Raw genomic sequence first — 27,988 nt, forward strand, 5'->3', positions numbered from 1 at the left:
TCATCCCGTAATTTCAGTAATGTGTTTTAAAATATATGTATCAGCACTGGCTGCAATGTAAAAATGGCTTTGTGTTACCTTTGCAACACTGAGCCAAACTGCACATGTTAAAATGCAATCACAATACATTGCTTAACCAGATAGATACGATCTTCTGAAGTCTGTCCAGACAAAGATGTAAAGCATTTTTTTCACACAAGTTATTCAGCTTTTAATTTATCTCTGATTATATAACCAAAACACATTTTTCAAAATGTAAGAGCAATGGTGGCTCATTTCACTGCCAGACATCACAGTGCTGCTACAGCTGACAAGTTTTATAATTAACCACACCAAAACAAAACTAGGTCTCTCTGCCTTAGGCTCAAGCTTTTCATATTGTGAAGCATGAACTGCATAAACGACATTTTGTTAGTGATGTATACTTCAACGTTATTACAAAATGATTTTACTCCATTCTCCTGGGAGGTTGAAAATGGAGATCTAAGTAGAGGATCAGCCAATTTTCACAAAGGAGACAGAAAGGAAAAAACCCCAGAAAATCCAAACTGAGGAAACGAAATGTGTTTGCACAGGATTGAAATTCATAATCCAATTACTTGCAAAAGCCCAATGGAAAACATAAAAAAGCCTAAATACACAAAATGAAATAGCAAGAACTTAAATAAGGCTACTTTACCTAAAGTATTCTGATTACTACTGCAGGACACGTATCTATTCTACAACATCATTCTTAGAAAAAGCAGAAAAAAGCTTTTCATATAATACAATTGCATATATAATGAAAAAGGAGATATAAAAATAGAACATGAAGTATGGATGCTAGCAGAAGCAGTGTGTCACGTGCCATGCGTGTTTGTGTTCCAGTTCCCAGTTATCCATGGCTGATACCTTAAAAATACCATTTATGATGGAATTTTTTGGAGAGGAATCTGAAAATGAAGTCTTGTTTGTGTCTGAGAGAAACAGAAACTATTTTTATGATTTCTGAGTGCAAGGAAACAAAAACTAGACTGCACAGAAATATTAATTCCCACTATGAAAAATGTCTTCCTAAAATTATTTTTAGCAAGTTTTAGAGGCTGAAGTGAATGAGGGTTCAAAGATGGATCTGCCTTTGAAGCAACATGCACAGAGACAAATGGGCTCAGACGTGAGAGCTTTTGAAAATCTCATGAAGTTTGGTAGCTGAACTCCCAGGCATGGCTAAGGTAGGATGTGATCAACACGCAGGAACTTTCTGCTACACGACCAAATGACTGCCTAAATGCATCACTACAGAGGCCTCTAGGACAAACAACAAATCTCATCTATTTTTCTACAGCTTTTACCAGACTGAGAGGTACATAAGGGCTTTGGAGTTAGAAGGAAGTTGCTGTAATGGGGAACGAGTATTGGTTTGCCCCAATGAATCTTTTGGATCAATTTATGCCTGTACAACAATGTAGGTCACAGAAATATACCAAATTATGCTTGAAATACTTGAGAAAATCAGGAAATTATTTATATTTTTGAAAAATAGTAGGGTGTGTCAATACCCTACCAAGAATCTGACTATATCAAAGGTAACTGATTATCTGATTACAATGGAAGGGTTTAACAGGATTAATTTCACATGAGATAAATAAAATCAGATGCTATGCTTTAAAACAAAGGTTCATCCATCCTCAAGAAAAAACACATTCTTTTAATGCCAAAACTAACTATCATCTCAGAGCAGGAAAAACCACCAATCTGTCTGCATTTCCTAGAGTGCCTAACAAGCAGTGTAAACCCAAATTCCGGTATATTTGCGGGATTTACAATGTCTAGCTAGCCTTTGGGTTGGGCTGTAAAACCTAGTAACTTGTTCTAGTGGTGTTCCTGAAAAGAATGGGTTACCAAAATTCTTTGCTGAGAAAAATTGAAGTGGTTTTCTTCCTTTGATGCTGTATATGTTCTAGGCACTATACTAAACACATGAGGAAAAAAAGACAAATTTAGCATATGTTTAATTGCTTCTGCTCTTTGAAGCCAGAGTTCCACAGTGCCTGGTTTGGTTTTGATAATCTGCAGCAGCAACACTTCAAATGTGCCAGCTAAATAATCTTGCCAGCACCACCACCAACTCTGTATCCTGCTTTGGGTTTAGTAATGCTGCATCTTTAGAATATCTATTTCTAAATTAATGAAAATACTCATGGTGACAATCAGTTTCTCAGATGAAAGCTCCACCCTGTGGACAGTTTATGATTCCAGCTGTTTGGCAGATACCTCTTCTGGACTAAGCCGTCAGACAACGGTGTCATGCCTAAGGCACGATGAAAAGGAATAAAATAAATGGTACAGTGTTAACACGTGCTGAATCAATGCTATTTACTTCAGAAATAGGAGTAAAGTTATGAACTTTTAAAGATTAAAACCTTTTCATATTGTTTCAGAAAGTCCTCCTCATTTTAGCAATGCATTTACTGTCATTATTAGTAGAGTATTTTTTTTGATTTAGGACTTTGTGGAATACAGAGAGACTTAAGGATTCATTCATTTCCAGAGGAAAGGAAGTACAGAACTGTATGAACCCTTGAGACCAGCTACAGGAATTCCAAATGATTGGTCAGTCATGGTAATTCTTGGCTCCTAAATGATTTTAAATATATTGTAACAAAGCTTGCACATTATCACATGAAAGCTTCTGTTTTCGTAGGCCTGCACAGGAGCATCCTGTAAATTTGCAACACTGGGCTTTCATTCACATCTTTGTTACCACAGCACTGAGAGACACAAAACAGCCACAGAAACAAAGGAACACTTCTTATTCAAGTATAATAATTGCAGATAGCCAATGAACCAGAAGACTACAGGAATAGCTCTTAAATTTGTAAATCCAGAGAAATGTAATTACAGGTAACACTTAAGAATAACACTTCATTAATGTGAACATTAATTCAGCTTAAGGAAGAGATACTCTTTTATGCTAGCTAAGTGATGCTTGACAAGTTGACAGCAGAATCCTTAGGCAACTACAATTAAGAAAAAACCCAAACAAATGTAAGGTCATATTCTTTCCCCATATTGTGACAAAGATGAAGTAACATTTTAGAAATTCTAGTGTACTTTGACATGCTGCTATGTTGTTTTTGACCGCAGTGGCTTGAGTTTTATACAGTCTTGAAGGACTGCGTTCTCTACTGCAGCAACCATCAGAAAATACAGGATACCTGTCTCTCATTACTCTGTTCGTGGAAATTTAATGGATGCAGAGAATGATCATGAACAGAAATGACTCCTGGTTTGGTTGTGTGCCTGGGAAATGCAGTCAGCAAGGGGAATAAGGAGAAGCACAGTGAAACGCAGCTGTAGAGAAGAGAAGGGGACATTGCTCATGGAGAGGCAAGAATAGGTTAACTGAGGAGTGGGGGAAGTTGTGGAAAGGATGAGAAGCAGGTAGTCACTAAGAAAGCAGGAGATGATTCTTCATAGAAGTGGGACAGAAGAGCTGGGCAACTGAATCATATTCATAGCATCCATGGTGCTAAAATGCACAGAACATGGTCTGAGGAAAAGAAAAGGCAGGAAATAACACGAGGGATGCTAACAGCAAGAAAAGGCTTAGTAAGCATCAAATGATGCATCAAAAGTCTGAATGAGTAACTTCAGACATGTGAAAGAATGCTAATGAAGCAAGTAATAATTGTAAAAGTGAAAAACACTGTAACAGACACTGTGTTTGTGCATGAGTTTAATGAGTCAGACTCAAACTATTACATTTAAAGTAGGATTCTCTTTCCTACTGAAAGCATAAAAATAATATTCTGTTTCTCAGGTTTCTGAGATTCCCTTCCTGAAGTTTCACTCCCAAACAGCAGGAGCAGATGCCAGAGCTTCTTCTCCTGCTGCTTTCAGGAGTACACACTTGTAGTTTGAAATATATGAGCCTCTGACAGTAATCAGTAATCCCTTCTCTAGTAATTAACCATCAACATTAACCATGGCTCTTAAATAAACGCATTTTAGGTCAAAACTCCCAATCAAAATATTAACTTTATCAAGTTCTTTTGAATATCAGGATTAGATAATGACTTTCTGATGAATCAGAATGAAATTGGTAAGCCCTCACTTTGCAAACAAGGAGTGATAGAGTTAGCACAATGTTGCTTATTATTGCAACTGCTGTAGTAAGATAAGGTGCTTTTTCTAAAATGTAGATCTACACAAAGATGTAGCAGCAAAATCATTTAAAGATTTCAGTATTCGAGAAAAGCACCAACAAAGGATCAGTATAAACCAATTTTTCTGGTATTTGAGGGGCTACTTAAGAAAAACCTCTGGCAGTTACAGAGACAGCTGAATAATTTTTTGCAGTTTTTGCCTTAAGAGTAGTAATTTCATGTACAATATGAGCTTTGGTATTCTGAATTAAACTTCTATTTCAGCAAAAAGCATTTCTAGACAGGAAAAAGAACCAAATAATTATTTTTATGTTTTAGCTAATCATTCACAAAGAAAATATTCCAATATATTCAGCATTGTTTTATTATACATATGGCTGCTATAGAAGTCGGAGACCATCAATAAATGAAGACAATGTGAGAGGATGCCAAAAGCTGGCTGCCTGATTTCAGAAAATATTTTGATCTTAATATGTAACAACAGATTGTCAATGTCCATGCATCTCACAGACTGCATGTTAATTAATTAGACTTGATGATCAAGAGCTCTGTCTTTTCAATTATGTTTTAACAAAATGATTTGTAAAATCAGGCCACTGCCATTGGATAATGGACAATCCATAAAAGACTCAGACTACAGGACTGAAGTTACAGGTACCAAAATATATCTGTGAAAATGACTAATTTATGACTAATAGATGGCTCAGTGCATTCCAGTTTTTTTCCAAAAGTAAGGAGAAATCCTTTAAAAAACTTCCAAGACATCTGGGATATTTTCAAAATGCGCATGTCAGTCAACATTGTGTTCCCCATGAGGAAACTTCACAGAATGCTTAATGTATTTTGTTACATGTTTTCAAATTCTCCTTCTTAGTATATATTCTTGGAAATTCTTACCAAGAATATTACCTGCAGCATTTGAGCTGAAAATAAAAATCTGACAGAATCTCACTTAAAGGTTTTATTCATGCAGATCTGAGCCTTACAGAGGGCTTCTTCATGCTCTCACAGCAAAATGTTTCCAAACTGAAATATAGCAGCTGACATTTAACTGAAAAATATGTTCCAAGTTGTTGTGGTTAGTAAAACAAGAGTGCCCTCTGTCGATGATGAACTCAGGATCAACGACTTGGGCAAAATAAAATCTATTCTGCTTGAAATTGGTCAAATTAAGGATAACTGCCTCCCTATTCCCACAGAAACTGATTCTGAAGTTACCAAATGTTTGAACTAAGATGGAAAAATTCCTCTTTACAGAGAACACATGGACTTCTTCACTAAAATAATGAAAAGATAACACTTTTGTGAGAAAGTGTATTACCTCTTCATAATAACGGAGATTATTCTCAGCCACATTAGTGAATGATGATCTCATATCCCACTGCATGTTCTGCTTCCACCTGTCCCAATCCGCTTTCAGAGCATTATTGGCACGTTCAACTTTGTCTTCAAGTTTCCCAATCTCTTCTGAGAACTAAATATTAATTATAAACATTAAAAAAATTAGGAAAATCACCATTTCCAAAATTATTGAACTCGACTGTAGTGGAGACAAAGAGAACTGCAGAACTAAGGTTGGTATTTAACTTAGCAAAAAAAGTCATTCCTCAGGGATAAGTTTAAAATTAATTCTTAATTAATAACTCACTACAATTTCTGAAATATTAATAACAGAAAATATAGACCAGAATTAAAGTATTCCTGGAGATATTTTTATTCTCTGAGAAGTTACAGAGTCTGGCACCTCTCCACTAGCACTTGACAGTAATGCATCTAAAAAGTAAAATATAGAGGGCTTTACTGAAGCAGAATCAATTGTACAAATTAGATTTGGCCAGAAAAACTGGGAAAACCCTGACAGAATCTTTGACAACAGGAGAAAACAGAATAGGGAGAAGACAGCAGAAATCAAAATCACAAACTTTCTGATTTCTTGCCTGTCACATTACCATCTTTTCTTGTGGAACTGTGTGTGACCATATGAGGGGAAAAGAAATACAGAAGCAGAGAAAGAAATTAAATGAAATGACTTCTACAGAGAAGAAACTCTTTCACAGCAATCCAGGACCCAAAACCTTGAGGGGTATTCTACAAACATTACGTGCTTCTAATTACTATAGATGCACAAACTGACTTTCCAGCTAATGGGAGTAAGTGGACAGCAGCCCTCTCTTTAATGAGTTTTTTGGTCTTCTCAGTAATTTGGTTACCTATTGTCATTTACTAATCCACTGTGTCAGTTCTGGCTGGCACCTAGTCACAGAACAAGGTACATCTCCTGTGGCTACAGTGCAAAATCATCTGCTGGGACTGCAGAGCCACTGTCTGCAGCAGGAGGCAGGGCAGGCACAAACACCACCAAAATAAGGAACATCAAGCAGGAGAACTTAATTCCTTGAATTGCTTCCATTGCAACTCAGGCTCCATAAATTTCTTCTTCTTCCTTATATTCTGCCATAAAGCAAATAGTTTCTTCCTCATACCACGCCTGTGTAAAGTTGGATAGCTACTTTTGCTTTCTGCAGAGCTGGTGTTTTCATTGATAGAAGTTCAGGATTCCAGGACTAACTTCCAGAATTTTTAATGAATGCTTACGCTACTGGTAGAACAGAGAAACGTCAGAATTCAGAGTGAGACATGGAAAGTCTTGGTGCACAGCCTCCAGCTTGGACCATGCAAGGGAGAACAGTGATCCAGTGCAACAGCAGTGATGCTGCCATCAGACACAAACTGAATCATCAAACACTGCCTGAAATGGTCATGGAATCTGGATCCCATTCAGCTCTTAAAGGAGCCAAAAACTACTTAGCTAGTAACACTGAAAATTTCATCTGAATGGATGTTATCCACAGTCCATAATAAACACTTTTAATTAGACTTGATTTCTATACTGATTTTCTTTGCCACACTTCTAGATTAATGAAATACTGGTTATTAATCAGGAACAAAGTGAAAAAAAAAAACCTTTCTACTTTACTGAAAAGTCCAAGTTCAATTATCTGACCAGACCACTAATCAAGCTACAGACAAGGGTAATTTCAACTACCAACACTGTATTTGAAATAAAAAGGTTAATCCAAAATTTAAATGTGGGGAAATTACCTTTAAAGGAATTACAGACAACTGGATTTAGTATTTTAACCAAGGTCTATGCTAATTGCCTTTCCTTCAAGTACCAAAAAACGAATACGCACAGAATACTGAAAATGATGACATTTTTAAGATGATTTAGAGTAGGAAAGGCAGTTGAATACATTCTCTGCTTTTGCAAAAAAAAAAAAGTTCCTATATGGGATTGCACTAGTCTACACAGGTAAAGAACTTCTCTGACTTAGAAGTCCTGGCTGCAGTGGCTTCCCCTTACCTCATTCTCTATAACTTTAAGTAAGTTATTTTACAGGTTTTTTTCACCTGGCCTTTTCTAGGAACTAAGAATTTCTTCCACACTGTAGTCACGACACAATGTGGACAGGCAGACTCTGTTATACAACTCTGCCTGGATATCAGGTTAAACATCCCACTCTAAAGCCCCAAAGAAACCACATCTTGTATTAAGGCAAGAGTTGTATTAAGGTCTGAAGACAGCATTATGCCATGTCACCATGTCAAGTAGAGACATTTAAAATCTACTTTTTCAAAACTGAAAAAACCCATCAGTGCTACTCTCTTTAGCTGCCATGACAGCAGAAGTGAAAGAAGAATGGCTTGGTCATAACAAAAACATCTACCAAGTGTGTTCCTCGTTTACAAGGTGTAAATTGTTGCAACTGATCCTGCAAATTAAACAGGATTCTGAATCCATTTGCTTACATTGATCTCACCGAGGCAGCCAGTGAGAGAAATGAAATCTCCCATCAGTGATCGCCAGAGGCCAGCACAGCGCTAATCAGACATGGGACCAGGGCACAGGAGGGTGGGAGCCAGGTGTTGCTAGGGCAGAGTGCTACTAGACATGAATGGTGTGACCTGCAGCCAAACGACCTGACCCAAAATAGCCAAATCACCTGGTAAGTGACACATTTTACACTATCTCACTATACAAAATAGCATGGATTTCTATCTGCTACATGAACTAATCCTACAGCTTGGTGATACTAACCCCCTTTTAACCTGGAGTTAAAACACAAAATATATTCAGAATGTAATAGATTCAGCATTTCATCTCTTTTACTACTCAGTTTCAAGCCTGAACACTAGAATCCTTAAGTTGGCATTTAATGCTTATCTCGCTCTGTCAGAGCACATTATACCAACCTTTTGTCATAATTATTATCAGCCCTAGTAGCAAGACTAAAACTGTTAAAAATGCCCAAACCATAAAGGGATACACTAGCATTTCTGTGTAGCCTTCAGGATGGGGTGTGGAAGTGATGGAGCCGCATATCCCAGTATCTTTACAGCCACAGCTCTGGAGGTAAGAAATGTCTAGATAAGCAGGAGGCTACCAAAGTCCTCTCCAATATCTCTGTCAGAGCCTGCATCTAAAATCAGTCTTCAAACTATCCATACCCTGAACAACTGCCTCCTTCGTGGACCAAATTTTGGAGTGGAAACCAAGGTTCTGGCTTTTTTAGCAGCACCACAAGCAGCTTTCTAACACTGTTCAAGAAAGCATTTTCTTTCCCAGCCAATGAGCCTAACGTCCCATAAGGTTTAATTTGCAATTCCAGCCTATTTCATCTGCACTGACCTTGGGGATGTTTTGCATTCTTCTGCTGTACAACCTCATGTTTGTTAAATCATTTAATGTTTGCCGTGACCAATGCTAAATATCTCACAGCCTTTTATCAGCTCTAATGACAGTCTGAGACTCCTTATCTATGGTGGAAATGTACTTCAAATGAGATTAGGCTTCATGCCACTCATTGTCAGCAAAATTTCTGGCTACTAGATTGCACTGACAAGTTCAATCTGACACCTGTGAGATCATTAGAAGCTACAGGAGTTCTGCTTAGGAATAGATATGTGCAGATGCACCCTAACTCAGTGTTTGACACCCATTCCAACAACACACCTGTGTTATAACCACCTTTTATTATGAAATCAGTCCGGTTAGAAGCATCAGAAAAATATTTCAACACAAAAATGAAAGCATAGTAAAAAAATGACCAAGAAAATAGTTAAGTCACTTGAATGGTTAAAAATAGCAGTACACCATTCTCTGTTGCCAAACTACCCTTACTAGAAAAAGGCTTCAGCTTCTAATTAAGAAAAAGTCTTCAGGATACAGCTGCCACTGAATTAGAGAACACAGGATTTTATTATCAGATTAGACTAACAGACATCTGTTTTACTGCTCTTCTGAGACTGCAAGGAGAATGAGGCTCTCAAAAACAGGATTCTCTGAAATGAGTAAGAAACAGAGGGGCTGGATAGATAAAGCAAAGTTCTGAACACCTGGGCAATCACAGTGTCCAAAGCCTTTACCAAACTGTAAATGCAGATATGGAAACACATCTACAGTGAAAAAAAAAGTTTGGGCAAACTGATTTCAAAATCCTACTGGAAGCAAATACAAACATCTCATGATGGAGTACTGTCAATATCAAATCAACATGGTATGACCAATACTATGCTAAAATAACAATATTCCTTTTTTAATTGTAACAGTTCAGGAAAAGGGAGTGCATGCACATTGTCTGAGAACTCCATCAGATTATAACAGAAATGCATCCTGAAAATATGGCACATCCTGCCCGGCTGTGTTGTCTTTTCTACAGTAAACAATAATCAATCTGACTGCTAAACAAGCTGTATGGAGCTGAATTCATCGCTGAATTCACCTGCCTTGGTACCCAACTCCCAGCCTAGGGGGCTTCTCCAACTCACCATTCTCCATACATTTTATAAGAGCTTCAAGCTTTAAACTAAGGAAAAAGGACAGGAGAAGCAGCAAAGAAAGTAGAGACACAAAAACAAATTAGAGAACACAAAGGCAGTAAGTAAAAATTTCTGCTTCAGGAAAAAAAAACCAATACCAGAGATATTTACTTAATGTCCCACTGCAGTACACAGAGGCAAATTGTTATATAATATACCATAGCCATTGTAGGTATCAGAGATCAGTAATATATTCTTATTTATTCATCTCAGTGCCAAAAAATCAAATGAAAATACGCATTTCAAGCACCAAAAACGATCTACAGCTCATCTTTACATGGAAACTAATTACAACAAGCCTAATAAAAAGTATCTGAAATGTTAAGAATTTTGTCCTTTGATGTACTAAAAAGTTACTAGTCATTTTTGCATATTATTTACACTGTATAACACTTGGCGTTAATGCTGTGCTAAAAGGACATTATTTAGGCTGGAAAGTTTAACAATCAAAAATTTAAAAAATGCCAATTCTTATCCCAGAAGTTGTTTTTAATTGGCTCACTGAGCCTTCCTGATGGTTTTGGGAATGCCTGTCCCCATGGGCTACCAGTTACAGTCTGACTTCACTAGAACAAATGAAGGTGTCCATACTGGAAGCAAAAAAAATAACCCTGGGCCCAACTAGAAAAAACAGAAACCTGAAAGAACAGAATGCAGAACATTTTATTTTAAATAAGTTAATGAACAGCTTTGCTGATCCTAATCACCTCCTCTCCCTCTCCTACATCAATGAAGCAGCAGCCACAAGAGCACTGCAGCAACTGTTACCTTCTTTTAACTCCAAGTGTGGAAGTATATAGAAAAGCTGAAAATAAGCTGTGGTACAGCCTGTGTTGACAAAGCCCAGTGGTCGCCCACTATGAGCAGCCCCTCCCTCCAGCAGCCCAGCTACTGAAGTGTTGCTTCTTTCTCATGATGGCCTTTGCCTGGCACAAGCAGCTACCAGAGGAGTAGAGACAGTGCCCAGTCCCAGCACGTGGCTTCAGAGGGGACATGTCCTTCTTCTGCGCACCTCCTGCAGTTACAATAAGGCCTGGAAGATTCCAGCTTTCTGAACATACTCACCAGATCCTTTTCTGTCTTTTTATGGGCTAAAGCATCCACTTTGGAATCGAGCTCGCCTTGGATTTGGTCTCTCCTTTTCAAAACACCCTTAATATAGAGGGGGAAAAAAAAAGTAAACTGCACCAAATTTTAGCTCTTTCAGAAAACCATCAAACAACTTGGCTATTTGATAAACAAGATCACAGAATGATACCACTTAATAATTTTGACATATGTTTTATCAAAAAAAAAAATTAAATCATAAAGACTTATTTTTTCATACCTCTATTTTTTCTTACATGTTTGTCAAGAATCTTACTAAATCCAAAATCAGTGTCACAAGGATCTGCCATACACAGTATCACTGCCAGTTGTATGAGCAAAACTGCTACAGCAGTTTATTTGGTATCATCTTAACTTACCATATATTCATTTTAAATCAGCAACATGAGTTTGCCAAATCTCACAAACAGAAGTATCTTCTTTGAGTAAAATTTACAATATAAAGTAGACTAAAAATGGTATACAAAGCATTACTGAAATTGTGACTTTGACCTTTAATATTATTTTGTAAGTGCCAAATGGAGTTGTGACAAATCAGAAAAAAAAATCAGAAAAATCAGATAAAGTTATGGTAGAAATGATGGCTTTTCTACCATTAATATATGTGCTTATTTTCAGCATATGTAATTTTTACCTCCTTTGAAACTATCTAAGCAGGTATTGGGTTTTTAGCATAATGTCAAAAAAAAATTAGAAAGGGGAAGGAACATTACTTGTTAAGCTACATAACAGAAGCAGTATTACAGATTAGTCCATTTCCAATGCTCATTTGCTCTGAGACCTTGATGAAGCCTTACAAATGTCTCTTTGTCTTAGCTTCCTCACCTGTAAAAGTACACTCAGGTATGCTTATCTTGCAGAAGTGTTGCAAGGCTTTGGTCCTTTTGAAAAAAAATCAGAAGCAGGACATATATAATTAAAAATCTCAAAACCTTCTTTTACATTACCTCACCACAACTAGTTTTACTGCTGCTTCTGCAGAGATGTTCAGTATTCACCTCTAGCACAGGGCATGCTGAAACAGCACAGGGCACAAGCAGCTCTACCTTCTCTAGCTCTCCTATTTAACTGAGTTCTCTCTGAAATCTTGATACTTTTATCAAACACGATAGAATAATTTAGGAGGTTAATTTTTAAATAATTTTTCAATGTTTCTTTTTGAACAGGTAGTCACTATAAAAAATTGGTAAACTTGACTTTGGGCATTTCTGAGCAATAGATTAGCAATACAGACAGATGTTCATCAATAGCTTGGAATCTTTTGGTTAGATAAAGAAAATGTTTAGCTGTAAGCACAGAAGCAAAACAAATATCTCGAAAAGCTTTCCTTCATAATACAATTTTTTTTCTCTTTTTTCCTATTTCTTTTGCCTCTTTTAAAACTTTTAATGACTGCTTGGCAACATTTATCACAAATACACTTTGAATTACAAGACAAAACCGATTATTTTAATACTAAGGTGCTACATTTACAGACAAATGCTGACTTCTAATGGCAAACAGAGGCACTCTATTTTTAAAACATATTATTATACTTTTATAGGTTTTTTTGTGTAATACTTAATGGTACTCTGCCACAAAACCCACAAATAATTTTATGTGGACCCATAACTAATTAATGCTGTAATTTGTACCCTGAGGGATAGCAGATTTGCTCTGTGGGTCAGTTAGGAAGGGGTTGGTCCAGATGTAAATATTTCAGCTATAAATTCACCTCTTTTCCCAGTTAAAGGCTGAACTCGCAACACTGGAAAATACAAGGTCCCTGCAATGAGGGGTTAACCACACCTCTGAAAGATTTACTAGTGGGTGACTTCCGCAGGGTGTTTTTAGGTATTTTACTTTAGTGACTAGTATTTCCCTCTCCAAAGTGCAAGAGGGAAATAGGCAGTAAGTAAAAATAAAAATCCATGGTGAATGAAGGGAAAGGAAGGGTTGAAGGGTTGTACTGTAAGAATGAGCTACTGAAGGAAGATTTCTCCTCTGGACAGGACCTCATAGCAGCCTAATACTGTGTTACAAGTGCTGCTTCAAGAAAGCTACAAGCAGGAAAAAAAATGCAGTGGGCAACAGCTACTTGTAAGGTGTGCAGGAAGAGCCAGGTAGTCATCCTGGGGCTTGTCTCCAGAAACTTCTCTGTGCTCTGGACAAAACAGAACGTCTGAGAAAGGGTGAGGGTGAGCCAGGCTGCAAAATAGGAGGCAATGGGCAGGCAACATCTCCTCAGTAGCATGAAGACTACAATTGCTCATGGGTAACAGACTTAGAAATTCTGAAAAATAAGGCTGGAAGTGGGGGAGAAGAAGACCTGCAATTGCTAGTACAGTAACCTATTCAGATCTTTAAGCAAAGCAGTACCTACCTCCATCTACCAGCACGTATGTGCAAATAATGAGGCCTGTGAGATACAGGACATTTTGTACAGCTCCTTTTTCTGTGAAGCTTGTTTCAAAGACAGCAGTCATTGCAGCGGGGAATTCCTAACTCTTGGTAGTCAAGCCGTACTGAGGCAGTGGCAATACTCTTCACAGTGCCACCAAAGGCTCGGTTAGCTTGGGTCTTGCTCTATCCACGGCCTGTAAGACTCACTCAGCCCCTACTCAGAAACCACTGCAGCAGGAGCTGGGTTCCCAGCAGTAGCACAAGAGCAGATTCTGCAGCTGGCATTGCTCAAAACCTAGACAAAGAGGGGTTTGTACACATGTTCTGCTTTCTGAAGGCAGCAAAGTGGGAATTATGACATACTGAATTCAGTTACTTAATTATGTTGATTATCCACCAGCACTGAATATATCAACTCTGGAGTCTGATTTTTTACATCCTCTCCAAGCATAAGAAAAATACATACATAAAGGGAACTGAGAGCAGTAGCTTATGGCAAGGACTAACACATGCTTACATAATGCTGCAGGAACTGGAAGTTCCCAGCTGTTCTGGAAAAAGAAAACATAGGAAGAGCTCCTAGAAAGGGAAAAACCTCTCCACTCCTTTTCCCACACACAATCTGTTACTCAGTGAGTTCATATTTTGGCAGTGTCAGGGAAGGTGTTTCTCAGCTGCTGTCCCCAAACCCTCTTTGCTACAATGCAGAGCTCACTGAAGACGGCAAAACTAGACACCCTAGCACAGCTACCCAGGGCTGCCTGCCAGGCAAAACTATCAAGCTCTTCTTATTTGGAAGCGGCACCTCTTGCCTGATTAGCAAGGGAAACAGGACCAATTGGATTCCCCGACAATGGACAGGTATCCTATGCTGTGCATGTTTTGTAATGAGTAAATAAAGGAACTGTAAAGTCATTCTCATCAGCTACAAATTCTCTCCTGGACATTGTCACTGGACTAAGCCAAATTTTATACTGAGCCACAAAGAGTCCTTCAGGAAATCTTACCATGAGAATTTCACTGTAGAGAACATATTCATGTAAAATGGGCAGGTGTTCTGAGAGCGCTGCCATTCGCTTCTCTGTGGCCTTGCAGCAGCGGTCGATGCAGCTGGCAATGCCCCTTAGGGAGTCTGCTATGTCTTCTTCCGAGGCCGACCACAGCGTGTGGATGGGGGCGTACTCCTTCATTTCATTAAAATAGTCTTAAGAGGAACATATACACATATTACTCTTCTGTTCATTAATAGATGTCTAAGTGATACTAATTGCAACTTCGTATTTACTGTGAACCAAGCAAGAGACTGAGGCTAATGTTTAAATTTGCTCAAATGACCAAGATAAGTAAACTCCAGTTCATTGTTTATGAGTAAACTAATCAAATAATGTATTGTAATTAAGTAGCTTTGAGAAATCTAACAGCAAAAATGCCCCAGTCATTTCACAACGACACACATACTCAGGTAGACCTGAAGAGGTGCATTCAGACACCCAATGAGCTGCATTACTTCACACTGTCTGCATACAGAGCAACGGGAGCCATGGCAGTTGGTCTGACTTGCTGACTTCTACTGCCCTGAATTCTCTGCTTCTTGGTAACAGCAGTGTTCCAAATACAGTCTCAGTTATTAAAACTAGAAGCTTTGTTATGTCTCAAAAGCTTCAGAAGAAACACTGAAGTTCACTGCTGCTCTGCAAGTGTTATCTCCTTCAGTAGTTTTTATTAATTTAAATACAGGGATATCCTATGAATTACTTATGTCTCTAGACCTAGTGATAATCCATAACCAGGGAGAAGGCCCACGGATCACTGAGCCATTTGGTAGGGCTAAACATGGGCAAACTGCAGTTCACAGGAGGATACTGTGAACACACTGGTCATGTATTGAAAATGCAATTTTGTCACTACTAAATTTATAATGAAGAAATGTCCTAGGAAAGGTAAAAGCAGTCATGTGGCATGAAGAGTTAATATTTACTTTGAGATTCTTTGGACAAAAAAAAAACCTCTATGGAAGATGTAATCAAGAATCCCACATTAAGGTACTGCAACCAGGAATGTTCTCTGTATCAGAGCTATCCACCATTCCTATTCACAACAGTGAGGCCCTGCACACAAGCATTCTGACAAGTGCTATTTGAAAAATCTAGAAAGAAGATATAACCTACAGCATTTGGGAGCATGTCAAAATTCTTGAGCTTTTCCAAGAAATATTTTGGCACTGATACCTTGAACCTACAGACCTCAGACAGCTACTTTCACTGGAGGGAACAATATCAAAAGGAACTCTTTTCACCAACATGTATTTTTCTTTTATAACACCCTTTCAATTCAGTGAAGACACACTGAAATCTGGTACTGCACAAAAAAGCTCAAGGACTCAGTTATTAACACAGTGCAGCTCTTCAAATTATACTATATAGGCAAAAAAATACTTCAAGTGCTGCCCAGTGGAAATTCTACTGAACAGACAAGGTCTGAGATCAGAATAATCTCAGAATCTCAGAAAAGCCAGTAACTTAGCATTCCAACTAGGTGTGTGAACTACACTTACTTAAGGAAAAAATTAAGATTAAGCGATCCTTCTTGAGAAAACTCTAACAGGCACAGATTACCATGACAAAAATTATAGCCAACAGTAAAGCTATAAAAAAAAATTAAAATCTACTTTGTCAACAGAAAAAAGGTGCAGAACAAAACTAAACAAAGAGAAGTTTAGAGATTTGGAATCAAGACAGCTTTGTGTCATTATGAGATTGCACAGAAAACTGTACATTCCCTTCAAAGTTCAAAACCAAAGGTCATGCAGCTTTCCAAAAAGCACAAGTTAAAATACAGCCATACTTACATTTTCTTCTTCCTTATAAGTCACTGAATGACATGTTAAAACTCTTCCTATTAAAAAATGATTCAAACTAACGTGAAGGTCTGTCAAAAACATGACCAGAAAGAAAAACACAGCATAAACACAAAAATCTCCCATTTTCCTTGCTTGCTGGAAAGAGTATTTTGCCTGCCACAATGAAAACTACTTTTTCATTTCTTAAATCAATAAAACTGATACATGTCTTCTACTTACCCCTTTCTTCCTTGTAAATCCTATGAGCTATTTTATCTAGTAAGTTTATTTTCTGACTAAATGTTTCCATGTAATTGTTCATTTCTGTAAACATTTCAGGACGATTTTTAACTGCTCCTCTTACTGAGGATGCTACAGCTCTGACAGTCTGTCCCATCCTGCTCAGCAAACCAGGACCCTGCTTCTTATGTGAGGAGAGTTCCTAAAGACAAAACAAGCTCTGTTTACTTCCAGGTACTTCTGTTAATTCTCTGAAAATAATAAATAAAGCACCTTTTTTTTCTTTTTTTTTTTTTAACAAAACTACGTACATAAACCTGTGTCTTTTTAGTATATAAATCTTATAATTATTAGACCAGTGTCAGAACCATACCTGTCTTGTGCATTTATTAGCTAAGCCTTTCTGAGCAGACACAAGCATGCCATCTATGACAGTCTCACAAGAATGGTTGAAGATGGCAGAAAACCTTTACCCCTTCACTCCTCAGGGTGAGTTAGCTAGTTTGCAATTTAGCTTTTTGAACAGAAAAGCAGATGTAACGATTGCAGAGGTAAGTCTTTGAGAAAAGATTATGTTTTTCTCAATGTTCCTGCTGGGGGAAGAATCCATCTATTTTTTTAACTCTTTTTATATGTTGCTAGAATAATCTTTGCTGAAATTCAGAGGCACTCTTTTCTGAGTACAAAACTCCTATTTGCAACTGGACACATCTTGCAACAATGCAACAGGAAAAGCCTGTATTTTTCTTTTATGAGATCAGTAAAACTTAAAAAAAAAAAATGAAAAAGACAGTGCCATGCAAAAACAATAATTAATTAAAAGCACTGCTCTCCTCATAATCTTGGAAGCTTATATGTGTACCAAAAAACATGCAGAGTTGAAATACTATGAATTTGCCACAAAAATCCAAAATGCAGTAACAAAAACAACTTTGGAAGGTACAGCAATATTTATGGCCATGTGCATGATTACCAAAACCACAGAAGAAAAGGTTATCTCAGGTTATGAATATTCCATAAATCCCTGCCTGCTTCTGACACTTGGGTAACAAGCCATGGGATGACACTACTGAATACTGAACCAGGGAGGCTCCTGATATACCCTACTAACACAACATGTGGTTTCACAGAACTGTAAATAAAAACAAAGTCATTTTACCCAGGCTTGTGCAGTAAGAAAAATTTTGAAGTCCTCATTAAAAGTTAAAGTTGGATGATCAGCAATACGGTTCAAAAATTTATGTAAAGCTTTTCTTCGAGTCTCAATGAATTCATCACTAAATCGTTCCACCATTCCCTTCATTATGAATTTTTCAGGCAACGGCTAAGGAAAAAAAGAAGAAATATATCGCATAATTTGCACAGTATTCAGGGTATTATAACAGTTCTGCTTACTAAAAATCATAGGTATACCTTGGAAAATCCACCATGCAATAACCCAAAAGCTATATAAAGTTATCATCTTCAACTAAGGTATACCACGGTTCTTGTAATACACAGTGCAGAAGAACATGAGTACAACTAAGAAAGGACATAAATTACTGCAAATGCCACAATTAAAAACCTAAGAAATACCTTTATGTGATTTTTGTCAAATACATATAAAGCTAAGGCAAATAGGTTGGCTTAATGTTTGTGAAGCTTCAGAAGCTGAAGAAAGACCTCAAACATCTCTGTATAAAACTGGAGCCATCTTACAAACAAATAAAAATAACTTAAGTTTTAGCAAACAAACAGGAATAATCAGTGTTGGATGTGCTTCTTCAAGTTTGCTCTTCAACCAAAGGAAATCCTGATACCGTCTTCGAACCTCATATTCACTGGAGTCAAACTCACCACGGGTTGTCTGAAAACCAAAAGCAGAAAAAACAGGCTTAGGTTAGAATACCAGAAAAAAAACGTTTTAGATTTTGGAGAAAACTGAGTACTTGAAAGGAGTACATACATTCTGTTTTGTCCCTGTTATTGGAGTGCTGTTATTTTAAAGAACCATGATCATCAACTCCTTGAAGAGTTAACACATCCTATTTTAGCAAGAAATCAAAGTTCTATTGGGGGGAAAAAAAAAGAGCACTAAGCTGCACTTTGTGCTGTGACTTATAATGATTATCTTACCATAATGTTTCCAAATTATTGCAATAATTACTTTAGTGTGGCATTTTCCTTTCAGCAATCACAGTTATGTTCGTTACTTTTAGGGGACTTCTTTTAAAGTGATTAGTAATCTACAAGTGAGGAATGTCCATTTTTTAGCACTCTGAACAAAGCCCAAAGAGCTGACATATGTCCTTGGGACCTGTGACATTACTCAATAAGCCTAACATTCAAAACATGAAAACTTCAGCATATCAGAGCAATAATACTTCCTGCACTGCTTAATGGATTCTGCGGCCCATCATCGATTCCAGTTTTGCAGCCCTCTGTTAGAACTTGCCAACAAACCTTTAATGCCTACAAAAAATGCTTTTTACAGATTACAAAATTGTAAGACCGTGAGATTTATTTTACCACTGCTCTGTCTTCTGGAGGCAAGCCACAAAGAGCCCATGTTTTCATTAACATGTGCTATTTACCACTCATTGTTGCACGGAGATTTACAATGTGATGCAAGTAAATTCCAAAAGCCTCAAAACATGCTTTTGTAATCTAAACATTTTTGAGGGTTGAATAAAAATTTTTCAAGGTATGTGGGAGGAATGCTATTACTTTATCATCAACAACCAGCACTCCAAATTAAATATTATAAGAAAAAAGAGATAAAAAAAGCAAAAGCAATCCACCTTACAGCCCTTTCATACTTGCCTGAAGAAAAAATGTTCTCTCATCTACAGAAACGGGCATAAAGTGAAAATTATTGGTAGCAACCTAACAAAGATAGCTCTCTTCCTACTCCTTAAATATTTTATGAGGAATTGATATCTCCTCTTATTTAAAGATGAATAATTCCCATTTGAAAATCTGTTTTTAAATGAATCTTTTAAGAAGAACTGAAAGTAAAATAAATTAACATTCTCAAAATGCAGCCCACAGAATATTTGCTGGTAATCTCAGAAGACCCGAGAAGACTGATCTTGCAAGGCTGACTTTCTTCCTTATTTCCTGTAAATAACTTGCATTCAGGACAATTAAAAGTACACTTAATTGTTTCCTAATACTACTTTTTCATTAGAGAACTGTGGCAGTTTCCTCAGAAATCACATGCAACTCTAAAGGGGAAGCAAACATCCATATGTTAATGGATGCTGCAATTAGAAAATAATGGAATTGAAAGACTGTAGCAGGTAACATTTATGCAAGACATAAGACTGGTAGCCTGTAAGTGATCCAAAAGTCATCAAGATTTGTTCTAATATAGTATCTTCAAAGTGAATCAGTTCTTTGGCTGTTTCCTGTTCCAGCTGAAGATCACAACAGAAAATGTTATTCTCTCATAGCACTCATTTTGCCGTTGAAGAATTATTAACTATTTTCTCAACATAAAGAATCGAAACGTGTATGCAGAATCACACTGATTTTTTTCCATTCTCTACCACACTTTCATGCAGTTTTAGTTGTCTATAACTCAAAAATGGCAAAATTAAAGTTTAAATTTAGTAATATCCCAGAGAATGGTGTGCAAGAAGAGTGAAAATGCCAACTGTTATCAAAGTAAGCCATTAAAGCCATGAATAGATACTTACCTTTGTGACTACTCTGTATGTAATGAATGTTTCAATGGCTGTAATGTGGCTTTCAGGATCATCGACTGTAATGAAGAGATCTCTTAATTCTGGTCCATCTTCAAATTTATACTGGTTTATTGATGAGGGGGATATTGGCACTGAAGGACTGAATGAGTTTACCTCAGCCAGAGATGTATCCTACAGATAAGACATGAGAACATCCACATCAATACATCTTTATATACAAACATGTCTCAGATGCTAAAATGGCAAGCTTTTAAATAATCTGATAGAACAGATAAAACTTGGAGCAGATGAAAGAATTATGTAGGACATAGCAAATCCATTATCCTTTTCAGTATTTGCTTTGGTGAAGATGTAAGAAATGAGATTTATTCTAAAACAGATGAAAGAACAAAATACTATCATTTGAGAAGAATGTTATGCATAGCTAGAAAGAGAACTTGCCTATGAACAGTAAAATTAGTTATGAACCAAGCATCCATTCATTGTGTAGGATACTTACCAGTTTTAATAAAATTGTTAGAAGCCGGTTACTGAGAACTTATGATTGAATTATCCCTAATTACCTGATTAAAAATGCACAGATTAAAAAATGATGATTTAAAAAAAAAAAACAAGCCAAAATCAGAATCAGAATTTTTACCGGAATTGGATATTTCAGTTTGCATTTATTTTAAAATAAAAGCTGAAATGGAAAACAATTACAGGTACATAAATTAATCATATTTTTTTAAGGAAAACAGTAAGTAAGGATGCAGTACAAATTTGCTGCTTAATTTCTAAAAAAAAAAAGTCAAACCACTGTTTTGCTAAAGTGAAAACCACTTTTTGATACCACTGACCACTTCCACACAACTGTCTAAGAATATGCCCCCAGAGCAGCTGCTTCAGCAAGTACATTCAATGGTGCTCACTCAACTGCTGAGAAACAAGGTGGAAATTGGAAACCGGCAAGAAATCTCATTTTCTTCCATAGATGTAAGTCTGGGTGAGATCTACTAACCCAAAATCTTGAATGATACAGTTACTATGAAAATAAATTGAAGTCAGTAATTCATAAGAGCACAATAAATTAATAAACTATTAGAAATAATACAGAAATTGAAATAAATCACTGTATTTTAAATATCAAGTATGGTATACAGCTTTTTTAATATATCCAATGCAAAGAATTATTTTCATAACAAACTTTAAAATTAATCCATTTTCTACAAGTTTTCTAAAAGGGTACTTAGATTACACTGACTATGAGTGGCAAAGAGTCGCCCTCTCCAGTGCCCTGTTAACTATGGAGGAAGGAGAAAAGGCATGCAGTTAAAGAGAAAACTGCTCAAATGCCAGGACTGGAAAAGTGCGAGTCCACACTAACTGGAGTCATGGCATCATCCCAAGGCTGATCTCACAGGAATGAAGAGCACCCCACTGCAGTGCTGCTGAGCTGGGTGAGAGTTTGAATTCAACTGGATCAAAACTTTCTCTGGAACGCCTTATCTTGCTCTTTTTCTTTGGATTTATCAATGTACTCCCACAAATATGGAAGAGACATTTATACCAGGAATTATGCCCAGAAAGCGCTTATGTACCAGTTCTCCTCCCATCACTTACATTAAGTTCCTTGAACAGGGAGACAAAAAGCAACACAGAAGACTAAAGACAACACTTTAAATATTACATAGTGGCTTCCTTGTACACCTGTCAGTCATTTTACTTTTACTCAGTGTGTTTCTACACGATTTCTATACAGCCAGCACTATCCTGAGTGGTGCAGAATAAATAGAGCTATTCTCAGAGCCTGCTAGCACTGGCTGCCCATGGTCTAGATGACGAATGAGGACTGCTAACTCAGAGCAGCCCATGCAATTCAAAGTGCTGAGACAATGGGAAATTTCCAGGGAAGAAAAATGCACGTGAGCACATAAGGGACTTGAATGGCCATATAATTTGAGGAGTAATGACTCTGCAAGGCCTAAATTGGATCAAGGTAAATGTGTTTCATATTTTCTTATTTTCTATGGGGCATTAATGTCTTAATGTTTCATTCCTTCTTCTAGATTGCTACTACAAATTGCTCTATTCATGCAGGTGTCTGAAAGTATATTTTTATGTGGAAGGGCTTATGAATATGTGGCTGAGAAACAAAATATGGACAATAAAAATCCACAGAATAAGCAAGTCTTCAGTTTTGTTTAATGTACCTCTGGTAGTCACGTGCACACGAATGAATGCATGTGAGTTTTAAACAAGCATCTGTCTCTTTATCCTCATGATACTTCAGATTTACTTCCAGTAATTCTTGAAGTTCCTGTGACCTAAGTCTGGTATCATCACATAAACACAGTAAAAACCCCCATGATAACTTTCTATACAGCTGTAATTTTGTGGTTGGAACTATGTTTTTGTGTGCATACAGATGAGGGCAGGAGTTTTGTAGCACAGGAAAAAACAGACAATTCTTCTAGCTCTTGGGTTGTGGAACCTTCTTCCTCTTCATCCATGCAAAGAGCATCAAGGCCCTGTCCCAGAAAACGATGTCCTTTCCCACGCCTCCCCCATTCCCACCTACCTGCAGTACCCCGTCTCTTCCCAGGCCCTTCACTCCTGACAGAGCAGCTGGCAGAGCTGTGTGTGCCAGTTCACAAACAGGTTCATGGCTTTTGATTTACTGGCCAAGAGACCAAAGTGATAGAAAATCAATGAGCTCCTGGTAGTATGAGGGCCATTTTCTGGGTCTCCTTTCTCTAATACTTGCAGTTACCCTATCTCGTTTGACTGCAATTGCTCAGTAAGACTCCAAAATATATAAGGGAAGGAAAACACTGATACAGCAGGAGCAGCCTCAAAATAGGGTACGCACACAGCTGAGACTGCAGCTCTTTTGGAGAAGACACTAAGCCTGGGGGTTTGTCTAAACAATGCTCTCTCCCAGAGCACAGGTCCTTGACCCAAGGTTGCCTCTGTGCCCCATCCATCCATCCATCCATCCATCCATCCATCCCTACCTCCCAGTAAAGGACATGGGGTAGAGTTTGTCTTATAAGTGAATAGCTTGGTTGTTGGAGCATTCTTCAAAGAAGCAAAGAGATTCAGGAAGACTGATTTATAAGTGAATTTTTTGGCCAAGAAACTATTCTGTGTCAAATCCTTGATGAACTTGAATAAAAATCTTGAAGAAAAATTAGTGTCTATGCAATTCTGAAGTGGCATATACATCTTTGTCAGAAATATCATTAAGTTTTCTGTAATTATGAAATGTAGACAAACACTATGAAACAGAGTTTGAAAGCAGAGGTGCTAAAGATTTTAAGTATTAACCAAACTGCTGACAGCTTTGTCAATGCTACATATCAGTTATCAAGCAAAGGCTAACTGAATGGGTATTTGTGATACAGGCAGCACTCTATACTTTGAAGCTAAAGGAAGAAAGCAGCTTGAAAACATTGCATCTATGTGACTCATAACTCAACTCCCAGAATTTGTCTCTGCTGAAAATTCAGAACTTTTTCAGTGGTAGTGGAAACTAGGATAAAGTGAAACGCACATCACATCATTAAATGCTTTATTAGAGCTGCTGAAGATACTGGTCTGTAATATTTGAGGTATGTCAGAGGATACCAGGTCAATGGTTTATAACACTATCAGGTTAAACGTCTATGGATTTTCATAAAATAAAAGCCCAGTGTTTACATTCTGAGTAATAACTTAGGGTATTGAGGTTGACAATTTTTAAGAATCTCATTTTTCACCATTTTGTTAGCTGGCACATTCCACTGCCTAGACTGAGAAAGACGAAGTTGATGACAGTGGCAGGCACCGAGCCCTGCACGGTTGCTGCCGTCCCACTTGGCCTGTAAAGGCTGCACTACTACCTTACACACTCTGCATGAGGAACCCCATTAAGATGCAATTTAAAACAAGGTAGTCCTGGAACAGTATGTTATGGAAAAATTGGTTTTACAAAACTCCGTCGTAAGCCACATTTAGCTTGTCAGATTCCCTTGAATGTATGGAACATGAATAAATAGGGTGTAAAGCCCAAACAACCTCACAGATTTTCATCAGCTCAAAAGATCAGATCTCAAATTGCACTTGAAAACAAACCATGAATTTCTGGTTGATATATATATAGCCATTACATGCAGGTGTCCAAGGTTTGGAAGGAAAGCTGTATTTTCATATAATATGACAATTTTTCTTGTTTGCAGGAATAACTTATCATGTAGCATGCATTAATAGTAGTTACTATTTCATATATGTAAAAAATATTTGGCATGAATCCAGGTAGGAATTTCAATATCTCGATATTTACCATAAAGCAGCAGTAATTTGTATCAACTCCAATTGTTTTAATTTTTTATTCCCAAGGAGAATTGCTCTTGACAAGCAAGCAGCATAACCATTAATACACTGTGTTGATAAGTAGATAGCTTCGTGCAGAACTGCCCGAACTTCACTCATAAAAGGAAAAGGATGCAAAGTGAGCATAAACAACTAAAATTATACTTCAGCACTGCTTTTGCATGCAAGTTCAATGAATCATTCATCTTTTTATGTCAAATCAGGACTGGTGCTCTCCAAGAAAATATAATTCAGCTTGACCCTAGTTATGCTTCAGAAAAATGCAGGTAACTTGGTGAAATTTAGCCTGGTCTCTTGCATGTTACAGACTATTAAATCACCTAATAGTCCCTTCTGGTCTTAAAAGCCAAGTGTTTCAAGAATTCTATTACAGTTACAGTTTAAACACATGGTTCCTAAGAAAGAAGTCCTTATTCCAATAGTATTCATGCATACCACAACAGTGTATCTCACCTACAGAAATATAAAAACCACACATTTACCCCCTATGACAATCTGTACTACTGAATATAAATAGCTTGTCGCATTTTCAAATTGGAAATGTATCTGCTATTTCTCTCCCATGGCACACATCCTGTCACAGCAGTTCTCAAGTCTCAGATGGTGAATGACACCCTAGCCCCATATATATTTTTTCCACTCTAGCTCTCTGTATGTCCTTTTGTTGTATTTTAGATGCTGCCTTGATAAGGCAAATAGATCCATGACATGCTCTCTTCTTTCACTGCTGAGAAGGCAAAAGTAAGTCTTGTCTTAACCTGTACTAAATCAGTACTAAATGAGAAACAATATCCGTGGAAGCCATACCCCCCTTCATTGGTTTAATTAAAGCCAGCACTATCGGCCAGACTGGCAACCATGTACGTGGCTGTGTGCTCTCTGAACGTGGACCCTGATACATGGTCAGTTACATTCATTTTATTCCCTTCATCAAAATTCAGATGTTATCAAATTTCCTATGTGAAGGTGTGAGACTTCATCTTCAACTCAAACTGAAACTTGGAGACATTTATTTACATTCAAACACAACTGCAATTACTAAACAGGACTGTTTATTTAATTTACAGATACATGACCTGTTGAACATAAGTGATGATAAGGGTACAGCGAGTCCAGATTAGATGGCACATTTAAGGTAAGCGCGGTCATGACTCGCAGCGCTGGTCCGAAGGAGCAACCCCGCGTTTCGTGCTCGAGAAGTCACCCGGAACTACGGGGACCGCCGAGCGCTTCCCCCTCGGGCAGCCCGGCCCGTCACGGAGCCGCGGTGGCACCGGGGAGCACCGTGCGTGCGAGGGGCGGGCGGGCAGAAGCCGCAATCGCCGCCCGGGGCGGAGCCGTCCCGTCCCGTCCCGTCCCGTCCCGTCCCGTCGCGCCACCCTGGCTCGCCCGGCGCCTGCCAGGGCAAAGTACCGGCGAGCCCGCCTGGCCGCCCCCGGCACTGCGGAACCCGCGGAGGGCGCTGCCGTACCTTGCTGAACACCTCCAGGTCGTCCTCCTCATCGTCCAGCGCCAGAACCTCGGCGGCGGCGAGCAGCGGCCCCCGGGCCGTGCCGAGGGCACCCGCAGCGAGGTGCGAGTCGGCCCCAGGCCCTTCCCCGCCGGCAGGGAGCGGCGGCCCCAGTACCCGGCCCTCCGCCTCCATCCTGCCCTGTGACCGCGGGCGACGGCCCCGCCACAGCCGCTCCCCGCGGGACCGCAGCTGGCCGCTCCCCCGCCCTCTCCTGGCCGCGGCCGGCGCAGGGGGCGCGAGCAGTGCGCAGGAGTGGAAGCGGCGGCGGGAGGGCGGCGCTGCTGGGCCGGGGTGGGAGCGAGCGGGGCCGGGACGTGTCGAGTGTGCCGCCAGGCCCGGACAGCGGGTGGGGGGACTGCGGCTGCGGCCTCTGCGGAGGCGGGACGGGGCGGCACAACGCCCACAGGCGTGTTCGTGGCGGCGCGGGCGACTCCGCCCGGGCCGTCCCCGGGGCTGCTGCTGGCAGAAGTGCTTTGGTGTGGAGAGCTGTGTGCGGCCGTAGGCAGACGCCCGCTCTGCTCTCGGCAGCCCTCGGGCCCGGGAGGGCCGTACCCCGGCTTTCTTTCCTGCGTTCTCCGGGTTGGTCTTTTTTCCTTCCTGGTAGGCGCCCAGGTCCCGCCACCGGGGCAGCAACCAAAAGCCGCGTTGCTGCTTTGCCTCATGCCTCTCGTACGCCTTGGTCAGCCGCTGTGCCGCTCGTAGCTGGACCCCTTCGCCGGGGGGTCGTCCTGATGCTGAGGCCAGGGACTACTTTGGCGTCAGAAGTGTGCTTGTGAGAGCAAACTGACACCACATTACATCAGAAAAGCAGCGGGGAGAGAGACACCAAACATTTAAAACTAGCAAAGCTGTCTTTTTTTTTTTAAAGTAAAAACATGCGAATTGTGAGATTTCGAAGTTGCCAGTATTGAACTGGAAGTAATGGCCGGCGCTATTCATCGCAGGAGCCAGGGCCGAGCAGGGAGGTGGCGGTAGGGAAGGCAGCTCTGACTTGCCGTGGGCTTCAGCGCTTCCCTGACACCCGCTCCGTGTCGGACTCACGAGCTCCGCTGCGGGGCCGGGCTCCTTTCCGAGGCCCGCGTTCGCTCAGTGCGGAACAGGGTACGTCTTTGCAGGCGCCGCCGCCTGAAATAGCTGAAGCCAACTTTGTCATTAACGTAAATTTCAGGAGTCCTGGGCGGGTTCTTAAACAGGCAGACACAACATTGTCTTTGTGTATCTTGGTTCCCTTGCTGTCAATTTAGAAAAGGCAAACCCCGTAATCAAACGAACGCGTTTTGAAAAGTATTCCTTCGTGAAACACTGCTGGCAGCTGATGAGGAAATACACTTGATATTTCATGCTTTTCAGCGAAGTCTTGAACCACAACTTGAAATAAAGGGATTAAAATAAACGCTAAATGTTCACTGAACTGTGCAAGGAGACAAAGACTATGTCTGCCTAATTAGAGAATGTTTACAAAGACTTTTTAATTCTTGTTTAAAAAATACTCTAAAATTCATTAGGAGCCTGGGGCAGTGGGCTTTAGGTGCCAGAAGCGTTTGCTGCGGGGGGTCTCTGGCGCGGATCAGCCGGCAGAGGGAGATGGGATGCGCCTGTCCTGGAGCCTCGGACACTCGCTGATGGCTGAGAACGTTTCAGTAAGTGAAAATAAACTATTTCTGTAGTATTAAAATAACAACTGACTCTGGTACGAGATCCCCAGGCTTCTTTTCTTTCCGACCCTGTGTAGACTGTCGCTGCCCTACTCCTCTTTGCTGTGCCTCGCTTTGCGCCTCTGAGGAGCCCGGGGTTCCTTGGGTGCGCTGCCTTCCCCACAGACTGCCATGGGCCCTCG

General features: G+C 39.3%; 1 protein-coding gene and 1 long non-coding RNA gene across 3 annotated transcripts in view; one reads left to right on the forward strand and one right to left on the reverse strand.

Moving 5' to 3' along the window:
* Positions 1-26,615, reverse strand: part of SNX7 (sorting nexin 7) — a 29,386-nt gene extending 2,771 nt beyond the window's left edge. The window contains exons 1-8 of the mRNA XM_048312550.1: positions 26,110-26,615; positions 20,277-20,456; positions 18,332-18,442; positions 17,756-17,920; positions 16,597-16,798; positions 14,525-14,721; positions 11,094-11,180; positions 5,470-5,622 (exon numbers count right to left, since the gene is read on the reverse strand). Coding sequence (XP_048168507.1) covers positions 5,470-5,622; positions 11,094-11,180; positions 14,525-14,721; positions 16,597-16,798; positions 17,756-17,920; positions 18,332-18,442; positions 20,277-20,456; positions 26,110-26,283 — 1,269 coding nt within the window. The 5' untranslated portion in view covers positions 26,284-26,615. The remainder of the gene's footprint in view (positions 1-5,469; positions 5,623-11,093; positions 11,181-14,524; positions 14,722-16,596; positions 16,799-17,755; positions 17,921-18,331; positions 18,443-20,276; positions 20,457-26,109) is intronic.
* Positions 26,498-27,988, forward strand: part of LOC125329968 — a 43,341-nt gene continuing 41,850 nt past the window's right edge. For both annotated transcript variants that reach the window (XR_007205338.1, XR_007205339.1), the window contains exon 1: positions 26,498-27,791. This is a non-coding gene — a long non-coding RNA (uncharacterized LOC125329968). The remainder of the gene's footprint in view (positions 27,792-27,988) is intronic.

The sequence above is a fragment of the Corvus hawaiiensis genome, chromosome 9, assembly GCF_020740725.1.
Source record: "Corvus hawaiiensis isolate bCorHaw1 chromosome 9, bCorHaw1.pri.cur, whole genome shotgun sequence".
Taxonomy (NCBI): Eukaryota; Metazoa; Chordata; class Aves; order Passeriformes; family Corvidae; genus Corvus; species Corvus hawaiiensis.